This window comes from Rhagoletis pomonella, unplaced genomic scaffold (assembly GCF_013731165.1).
Source record: "Rhagoletis pomonella isolate Grant_MI unplaced genomic scaffold, Rhpom_1.0 Rhpom_scaffold_00007, whole genome shotgun sequence".
In the NCBI taxonomy this organism is placed as follows: domain Eukaryota; kingdom Metazoa; phylum Arthropoda; class Insecta; order Diptera; family Tephritidae; genus Rhagoletis; species Rhagoletis pomonella.
The window spans coordinates 35892630-35903333 of record NW_023458561.1 but is presented as its reverse complement, the minus strand read 5'-3'; the positions used below and the strand labels follow the sequence as shown (position 1 = coordinate 35903333).

The 10704-nt window shown below is 34.0% G+C and overlaps 1 protein-coding gene across 1 annotated transcript in view; it reads left to right on the top strand.

Moving 5' to 3' along the window:
* LOC118742699 (zwei Ig domain protein zig-8) overlaps positions 1-10704 on the top strand; it is a gene marked incomplete in the record, with an annotated part of 103551 nt that overhangs the window by 38359 nt on the left and 54488 nt on the right. The window contains 1 exon segment of the mRNA XM_036474965.1: positions 2750-2836. Within this exon segment, the coding sequence (XP_036330858.1) occupies positions 2750-2836 (87 nt within the window).

Here is a 10704-nt window from a genome sequence, read left to right as displayed (position 1 = left end):
CCGTGGCTAACGGAGGCTATCTTTGCTTTTTTACAATCAATGATAGTCCTCAAACAGAGATGTATTAGCTATGCGAAAGTAGGGTCTTAGTTCCTACTTTACCATCAACGTGAAAGTCTATCTACTTGTTCAGGGAATATATCTCCTGCAGTGTCTTCGCTAATTTCATTATTGCCAAAATATCAGCTTCAGGTGTTCCGATAGCTCAAAGGGCCCCCAAATATCTGGTACAAAGCAGTAAGCTCCCGCTTCTGGTTATTAGGTAGCAGTGCTTCCTACTAACTTACCACCAGGACAATGTTCGCTTCTTTGGCGCCATTTTTATGCACTTTTCTTGGAAGTTGGATAAACTGCCTACAAATATCCAGATTTCCCGGCCAAACTATCTTCATTCCTTTAAAAATTTGCCGATATAACCTGATTTTGGTAGTATGTGTCTTCCAAATGCTTTATGTCTAATAGCTGCTACCTCTGGGCATTGACTAAGAAAATATTCGGTGACAGGTAACAAAATCAACGGAAATAACGTCAGTTGACACTACTTTCTATAGTGATGCGAAATAAAATAAATTGATGTAATAAAGTCAACGAAAATTTGGAAACAAAATAAATGACGATATTTTGTAATTAAAATGGAAAGAGCGTTCACAATGCTTAAAGTATATCGATTCAAATAAAGAAATGTGCTTGCACCGTACGTAAGAGATGAATGTTGTTACAATAAATATTTCCCCGTAAGTGTTTCCATAGTTAAAAGAGGTCATTGCCAAATGCTCAGTGCTATTAATCAACACAACACGGTGTGGCGCGCGGACGCCGGTCGCCGCGCAGCTATGCAAATTTAATGTTTGAAGGAGCAATAATGTCAACGGATTTTATTTCGCTTTTGAAAAGGTAATAATGTCAATTGATTTTATTTCGCACTAGTATGCGAAATAGTATCAATTGACGTCGTGTCCGTTGATTTTGCTGCCTGTCGTCAAATATTCGATACCTTCTTCACTAGCTTCTACGCGACAGCGGTGTGCAATTATATGGGTGGCCTATTCGCGCTGCAGGTCTACTCTATATGCAGAGACCATATATGTAATACTCCTATATTGGCAGTAAGAGCTAGTACCGTCCGAAGACACTACAGTACAGATATATCAATAAACACGTACGAAAGAAAAGAAACACATACGTTTATAAATAAACATGTACACAACACATATACTAAAATGGAACTCTAATACACAATACATTGACAAAAATGGTTCTGGACTGTCTCGCTTTGATTTCGGAATGCTTACGCATAGAGAAGTTATATACGACAGAGACCATGAAACGCCCAGTTCCTCTTTGACCCGTCTATGTAGAGCGATATTGCCTTTAAACAAGCCTCGCTCTTCTTTACTCTCTTCTACGAAAAGGGTAACTATCTCGCTTGCATGTTCCCGAGGTTTTCTGCATAACATCCAAAGGATATCCTGCAAAACTGCTAAACAGTTGAGAAAAATCTTGCATTGCTGCCCCCTGCGGAAGTCATAGGGGATGAGAAAATCAAAGAAATTCATAACTTTCTCCAGGATGAACTCCGAAAGACTCCTTGAACTTAGGCGGGGAGTCTTATGGTCTGATTATGCATGCTTCGCATAACTTCGCACAACTTCGCATAAACTTCAAACTGTAATTTCGTATGTACTTTGTAGGTATTTTGTATGTATTCCATTACCCAGAAATTAGCAGAACTTTTAAAAACTTAGCGATCTGTTGAGTTTAGATTTTGCTTCACATTTTCTTAAGTTACACTTTTAGTGCATTGGTACAAATGGTTGTGCGAAGTTATGCGAAGTATGCATAATCAGACCCTTAGGACTCTTACAGGTTACCTGACATGACATTGCAAGTTAAGGTATCATTTGAACAAAATAGTTCGTTCTCTAAAGACGGTCCGCAAGTTTTGTAGGTTGGTGGGGGAAACCTCAGAAGAGAATATTCTTTGTGACTGCCCACGTATTATGAATAGTAGACTGATAAACCCAATTATCATCTCAATATGCTTAATTTCTTAAGATTGGAGTGACTACAGTTAGGGCTTAGCACAACAGATCTTTTATAGGTCGCAGCGTCGAGTATACCTGACCTAGTTATTATAATACAATAGCCGTGAATAATCAATATGAAGGAGCAGGCGAAGGACCTCGAGTGCAGCCTATTACATTTTTTCGTGCTTACAGTGCCCCCGATGCCTTAACTACTTACCTGCTTATCAACATTGAGTTTCCTCGACAATTTTCTGTTTACTAATATACCCTTTGCTTGGCTTTGCTAGTAAAGTAGAAGTAATCTTGTTTAGTCCTACAGAGTGATAGTACGCAGCTCTAACCACTCGGCTACAGCGGCTGCCGTAATTTAGGTTTGCTCCATAGTGTAGCCTTGTAGTTCCTAGGCAATAGCACCAAGTCAGTCTTCTCCGCGTTAATGCTTTGACTATAAAAGATAAAGACGAATGCTCGATTTTTGTTTAGTTGGTGGGCTAAGATACTGAAACTCTATTGGCTTTTATTTCTGTCAAATTAAAAAAATAAAAATAAATAAAAAATTCTTAAAGTATATTTAACTGACGCTTTAAATTTAATTTTAATGCTAAGTTCTAACTTTATAATAATTTCATGCTTATCACTAACATCCTTTTCTTTTCCTCTCCCTATCTTTCCTCTTCTCTATTCCTCACCCCTTCTCGCTTTTAACGATTTCATTTCAGCAGATGGCGCACAATACGACCGTCCAACTGGGTGGCACCGCATTTCTGGTTTGCAAAGTGACTGGCGTGGATAGAGTGGGTGTAAATTGGGTTTGTAAAAAAAAAAAACAACGAAGTTGAATGTTTCCGTAGTTTTTATTTTAAGATACATAGATCTTTATGGCCTTATTCATAAAAAATAAAATAGGTTAAATAGCTCTATAAAGGACATTAAAAAAAAAATTAATTATTTATAAAGCAGTTAATGTTTTTTTTTATTTTTTATGAATTTGGCTGTTAACTTGTAACTATTTTTCTATGCTTTTAATTACAAAATAGTTGTATGCAAGTTTTTTCGCCTTAGCACGTATTAATATTTTTTTCTAATAAGTTGCTGTAAATTATTGAATTTAATGGCATGCTTTTGACCTTGTAAAATATAATTTTCTACTTCCCTACAATTTTTTAAGTAACTCACTTGCTTATAAAACTACTTGTTTATTCATAGACTTCGTAATTGATGGCAGCTTTCACTGTTTTTTTTTTTTTTGGTTAAAAATGTGCTATGTGCGATTTTTAATTAATTTATATAGAAGCAATTTTTGTTTGGTTATTTTATTGCTGTAGTCCTTGCGTGCCACAAACACATTGAATAACTCAAAGATAAAAAGCGTCTGCTGGCTTGCGCATAGTTGAATTTTAGCTCTCTTGGCAGTGAAATATTTAATCATGAATGAAAATTATAATGAATATACAGAGGAAACCGAGTAATTAGCTTAGCTTTGTTGACCTTTAATTGCAATGCAATACTCATTTCATGGAAATTGCATGCGCGTCAAATGCTTTGCCACGTCTAATTTGCATAAATGCTTTTACGCATACATACATACATATATACACAGCTGAGGTATTATCTGAAGGTAAGCCTACAGAAGCAGACGAACTTATAAACGTACATTTGTAAGTAGGTCAGAGGTCAAAGTCATACCGAAATTTGGTGGTTCGTAACTGTATTTATGTCTTTAAAAGATGTTAAAACGCTTCCAAACATAAACAGCTACTCATACATGCTACATACATGCTATTGAACCCATAAAAAAGGATCATTCCAGCGCCTTCGTCTTGACAAGCTGGCTGTGTCGGTTTTATGTAATAGAGTTTAATACATCAATTCAAATACAAAATGTTAATAATCAGAAATACAGAAGCAGAGCAACATTAACTGCAATCATATGTGCCATCAGCTAGAAAATTGTGCCAAGAAGAGTAATTTCTGGGAGTTAGTATTTGAGCGTGCCATCTGTCGTTACTTCGATGCATTTTTATTTCGTTTTAAATTGCATAAATTGGTACCACTTAATATTAATAATATTACTAATATTATTTAGAAATAAGTAAATCTCGAAAATTGTGATACTTATTTAAAATAGCTGATGGATTAAATTTAGTTCGGTTTGATTTTTAAATACGGGGCACTCCATAATATAGTTCCGGATCAAAGCTCTTTCAGCACATTTCAATTGATACCCATCTTTTAATCCATTCCTTCAACTTATTAACTAGTTTTAGTATAACCTCTTATACAGGTGGCAACCCTCGTTAATATTCAAAATTTTCAAACTAGAAATTTCTTACCATTCATATAATCTCTGTGTAATATACGTATGTATACTTTAATGAAATTCGACTTGTCAAACAGGCAACCCCGCTCAAAATATTTTAAAACCAAAATCTTGTTAAAACTTTTTCGTCTGACACCCAATTTGTAATATATACATATGTATATATATATTAAAATTATCTCATCTTCCTAATTAAATTTTAATTAAATTTTTTCAATCAGGAGGCAACCCTGCTTTAAGTAGTTTAGAAATATTTTTTAGAAATAATGTTTTTCAAAGCCATTTTGTTTGGTATCCATATTGTAGTAATTTTTTCAAACTATTGTGTACATTGTACTTAGCTTCGTAAACAAGTGGCAACGCTCTGCAAAATATTTTCAAACCACAACCTCTTTCGTCTGACACTCATTTCGTGATACATATTTCAATTTTCGAATTGACTTAATTTAAATTGAATTTCAATTCTAAAACAGGTGGCAACCCTACTACATATAATTAGAAACCTCCTTTGTCTCCTTTGAAACATCATTTACAGCCAATTTCACAAAAGCAATTTAAGTGAAAATTTAAATTGCTTTCGTAAAATTGGCTGTTAGACTCATATATTTTATCAAATAAACATGCTTAAAAGATATCAACCAATACTTGAAGTTTTGATTCAAGAAAACAAATACAAAATCATTCGAGCGGTTTTCAAGCATTTTGGTAATAAAAAGGCTAGCTAATTTGAAAAAAAAATTTGGCCTTAAAATAGTTTACTTTATTGCTATTGATTCAAAAATTTAAATTAAATTTGTATCCAATAATATTTATGTTGCCCTAAAGAACTTATATTCCGAAAATGAAAGTTATATCTACAAAACCTAAGTGGCTGGAGCACTGTAAAGGCTTAAAATTTACCCCAAAATAAGCCAGTAGTTACCGTTTCTACGACTTAAAACGAAGCGATCACTTATAAAAATTGACCGTCGATAAATTTAGTATTTTTTTTTTTTGAAACAATGCATTTTTCCTTGCAATCGCTTAGACGCTTCTCGTGCAAAGACCGATTTTGTGAAGCTCTGAGCAAAGCATCCATACCGAAACGTTAGACGTATCCTACGTAAAAAATGTAAAAAATAAACCACAAAGAGTATGTGAGTTTTTTGACACTGGTACCATTTAAATACTCCACTGTTCCACACGCTAGTATTTTCAATTATCTTTGTTTCACGCACAGCCCACATAGTAAAGTGCGCGCCCAGCGCGTGTTATTGCGGTCGGCCCGCATTCTGTTTTCGACATTGCTATTCTACGAGTACTCCTAAAATATATGTATTTGGATAAGTTCGTAAATTCTTCTTCGTCCTTTCGCGAGAAACACAGGAACATACACACATACATACATACTACATAAGCTCATGGCATTCATTGGAACAATTTCTCTTTTACTTGAGCAAATTGATGAAATGCACTTTCGCAGAAAAGCCAACAAGCAAATAAGCGGTAATGGGTGTCAGCAAAAGAGTAATTAGCTTCGTGGCGCTTTTCCGCGCTATTGCGTCGCCTTTATTATCAGGAAATTTTTTGTTTATTATTTTGAATGACGCCAGCAAATATACTTTCATAGCATCGACTTTGTCTTAATGCGCTTTATTATATACGATTTTTCTTGCTGATACTTTTTTATAGTTATAGGTACAGACCATAAGAAATGAAAAAGCGATTAATATTCTGAATGCAAATAGTTTTTATCGCGGTTTTTTTTATACAGTTTTACCATTCCTTACATGACCTTCTTTATGAGAGTAAGCAAAATTTCCTACTCCTATTTTTAGCTGGGCTTAGTAGGGGTTGCAAATTCCGATAGTATTTGCGCGGTCGCGTTCTCACAATCTTAAATGAGTAGCTGTTTGCAAATTTAATAAAACAAATAATTCATGAATGCCTGTATTGTACAGATATTCCATTAAGTAGGGTTGCTACATGGTTCTTGATACAAATATCAACTTAAGCTATGTTCACAAACGGAGTAAGCAAATGTTGTAACATTGCTGCAAACCTTTAAGAAGTAAAATTTTAAATTAATTTAATGAATTTTAAATGCGTCTAGAATTCATGGAAGTAATAAATAATTACCCGAAGTCAAAATTCCATACAAACCTTAGTTCTGAATAATTTCCGGACAAGAGCGGGGAATTCCGGATTGTCTGGACCAAATTCGGACGTAGGAGGTAGGCTTACTTTTAAGACTTAAGCAATAGTCTCTTCTTCGTCAAGTAAACGAAATTCTCTACTTTCTCGAAATAATAGCTGTCAACGGTACCGTGGCTGCCAAGGCGCGAATGTGCTGACTCTAAGCTCGCCGAAGAGAAGACCAAACATGTGCATACTTGTTTCTTAACTCCTTCGCTTTCGTTTGAGCTAGATGAGTGTCGTCGTCTCTTTTTTTTCATTATTTAAAATAACATCTTCCTATTCCTTAAAAGTTACACAAATATCAACAGGGGTAACTGGAAACCCCAGCGGTGCCAATATATCAAAACCCAAAACTTGGCACGGCAGGTTCATGCCAGTGATGAAATTGATGGTACAATTGTACTTTTTTGATACATTTTGGAAGCCAAAAGTACATTGGTACTACATTGACATTTTTGAAAAATGTTTGTCAAAATACGGTACTACACCACAATTATGTCGAAATACCACACTCTGTTTACTTAGATATTTGAATTTTTGTGCATAAAAATATAGTCATCTTTTTCTACCTTATTTAAGGAAGTACGTGGTCTTTATTAAAAATGAAACTCTTGCTTTAATAAAAAAAAAAACAGTGGCTGTCATAATAGGTCTACTCATAAACTTTTACAGTAAGTACTAGCAGCGAGAGGATAAAAGAATCATAGCGACTAAAACTGAGGGGGAGAGAAAATTATCCGATTAAGTTATTGACCGCAAAGCTAGTAAAAACGTGCAACTTACGCCATTCGGACTTTCTGATAGTTAAATTTGGTAGGAGTGTTTTTGTATTCTCCACACAAAATTATCCAGCAGCAAAACTTCTGAGCATTTTGCAAAATTTGCAAAAACTTGCAATCTTCGAAACAGCTAATCACTTCACCAGTGGTAATAGCTGGTCAATTTGGTAATTTATTATCCGCTTGGTGCATTGTCCCTGATTTAGCATTTTTTACTATAGAATACCTTTCGCCAGAACCTTTCAGCATTGTTACCTATATTGGTATATTTCCGTTAAATGCAACGTTTTTTTTTTTTAATTTTTGTATTCTAGCATTTAATAAACATACTTGTATGCTTTCGTTGATTAACTTGATATGTATATTCATTTGTGTTGGAAGCTTAGCGTTTTGATGGCAGTTTAAAACATTCATGTGCACTTAAATATGTTTTCCACCTTCGACAAGCCGTGTTTTATATCTAGACTTTTTTACAGAAAATTGTATCTAATCTAAAAACATGTATGTAACTATGTATGGTCTTTTAAATTTTGGTACTTTTTCGGCTTATTTAGTACATTTTCTTGGCCATTTGGTACAAAATTAAAAAACTCATTCATCATCCCTGGTTCATGCAAGCGACTAAACACTCTCAGCCTATCTACATAGAGAATAAGCAAAGCAATAAAAAGAGAAAACAAAAGTAGCAAGATAATAGATACTAAGACTTTTATGAAGTAGTGGGGTGAGCGAACAGCCCTGTTGTCATTTGAAGGTTAAAAAAGATAGAAAAACGACGAGTTACTCAATCTTCTTAAAACTTAATAGCTATGAGGTACCAGATAGTTTAGCATTTCCGACCGACGTCATACATATCTACATACATACATACATTCGTCACACAGTTCGTGATCAACTATATTCTATAGCGATTATCTCCGTACAAGAAAACAAACAACAGCAAAAGCCATCAATGTAATGAGCGTAGCAGCGTAAACCGCCATAGCACGATGATTGATCTTAATTAAAAGCATTTTCATGCGCCATAAAAACCAAAGAAGCACAAGGAAGACAGACACAAGTGAATGTGCGCAATGTTTGCTATGAATGAAATAAAAACTAGACACATACGTTTGTTTACTTATATCTATATGTATAAATATATATAGAAACGTTGCATGTAATAGTAGAACTCATATATATATATGTATATCCTTATGTAAGTGTATCATTTATACAACAAAAAGCTGAATTAACATAAAAAGGAATTAATAAGAAGTAATGAACTTTTTTCCAAACTGCTCAACGATCTTTAAATTTAAATGAATGTTTAAAAGTTAGAGTTGTAAAATTTTTCTGAATGTAACGAAATGTAGTTTAAGCTTATGAACACTTTATTGTGTTGACACTTTAATTGCTGGGAAGTGCATAGACTAAGTGGGCTTACTACTATTTTGAGCGTGAAACTCAGGTGAGTCTAAATAAGTGAATAAAGAAGTAAGAGCACTAATTGAGCTCCTAGCAATTTGATTAAGAAATTTTATTAAGTTCAACGTATTGATAGCAAAGAATGTGCATAGCAGCATAATAGCTCAGTCAAGTTAGCTCAATAAATAGGGGTAAGCTTAAAAGTCCCAATCAATACCACGTCTGCAAAAAAATTTATTTAAGTTCAAATTTCAGATAAAATGCTTTCTCACATTTGTCATGCTCGGGATTAATATTTCTGAGATATAGCGATTCAAAATTGTAGTAAAAGGTGTGTACTCCATACTATGCAAATCATAAACTTATGTATATAGAAACCTACTTAAATGGTCACAACTTATGAAAGATCATGCTTTGACTTGAAAGTATGCAAAAGTTAACAGGTTCTTTCATATTGATATTTTTACCGAAAGTACCTAACTTTTTGTTTTTTTAATTATGCAAATTTGCCGATGAATCAATGATTAGCTCCTAAACGGCTAATCCGGTTGGAAAATATCGTATACGTAGAAGATTATAAATTTAATAGGCTTCACTACTGTAGAAAGAACTTCAAGATTCGCCAGCTATATAAAAAAATACTAAAAAACTGAAATTTGGCTAGATTACAAAAACTACTATAGCTTATGACATTTTGACTTCATAATCATATTCAGCGAAACATTTTACATAAGAAGTAATGGTGTAGTGCTACAGGTGACATTTCTTGTAAACTAGTGTAATTATCAATTGGATGAATAGTTCTCTCTAATTATTTTTATTTCACACCGCTTTCGTACCTTACAGTGTCACTATTTTCATTGCATGGAATATTATTTGGTTAAATGGGTCCACAATAAGTCGTGAAGTAGGCCTACACGTCAAAAACACCCCAAAAACACTGCGCCACCAGTACAGTGGAAATTGTGCATATTATGGAGAACACAATTATTTAAATCCCTATATCTCAACCTTACCATTTTGTTGAAAAATGCAAAAAATTACTTTATTTGACTTTTGACCTTGAATAATTTTTTTTTTGCAGACGTGAGATCGATATTAATATTTGCAACGCTGCTACCAATTTTTAGCTTTCTGCGAATTATTGCAACCTTGAATGTCTAACTTGACCGTGCTTTGAAGGAAAATAGAAAGACATGCAAAAGAAAAAAAGATATCTCGCGTTAGCTCTTTGTATGAGGTTCTTTGCCAATTTAATCTTAAGAGTCCGGATGTTGTCACACAAAGAACCTACATTAGGGCGCATCAATATTTTTTACTATGCGCGTATAGCATAGGAGGATTCTACGTGTAATTGTAAGCAAATTTGCCGAAGACACCATGGGTGTAGAATTAATTTGGATTTTTGTGAAAATTTTCCCCCTTGCGCCCCCTGGTAGAAGTTTTGATAAAAAAAACAAGTGCAGAAATTGACTCCCCACACCACTGAATCTAAGTACATATCTCTACCTCTATTTATACTTATTTCTTAAGGAGTTTCATATTAAATATACACAGCCCCATGTACACTGCTAAATTTCATCTCCGAGTTCACATAAATATGTACCAACTTTTCTGGAAATTATCAACACCGTTAATTCTTTATTTTAATTTATAATATGAGTATTCCTATAAACGCACAATCGCCTCGTTATCTCGTAAACCTCGTAAATAATTCGGTTTTCCACACAAAATTAACTAATTTGACGAGGTGTCCGAGGTAACGAGGCATTTATGTACATGTTAGGATGAATTTCTGAAATAATTTAATTTAATTTTATTCAATAAAAACTAATTTACTAATGGCTACAATAACCAAATTGTGTGAACAATCCGAGACGTGTGCATTTTATTGGTACGACCAGAGTGTGGAATCTTAACTTGATTATGAAGGATCTAATGCAAGGCAAATATTAAATTAAACAAGAATGAATTCGGCTAAACATCGTTTTAC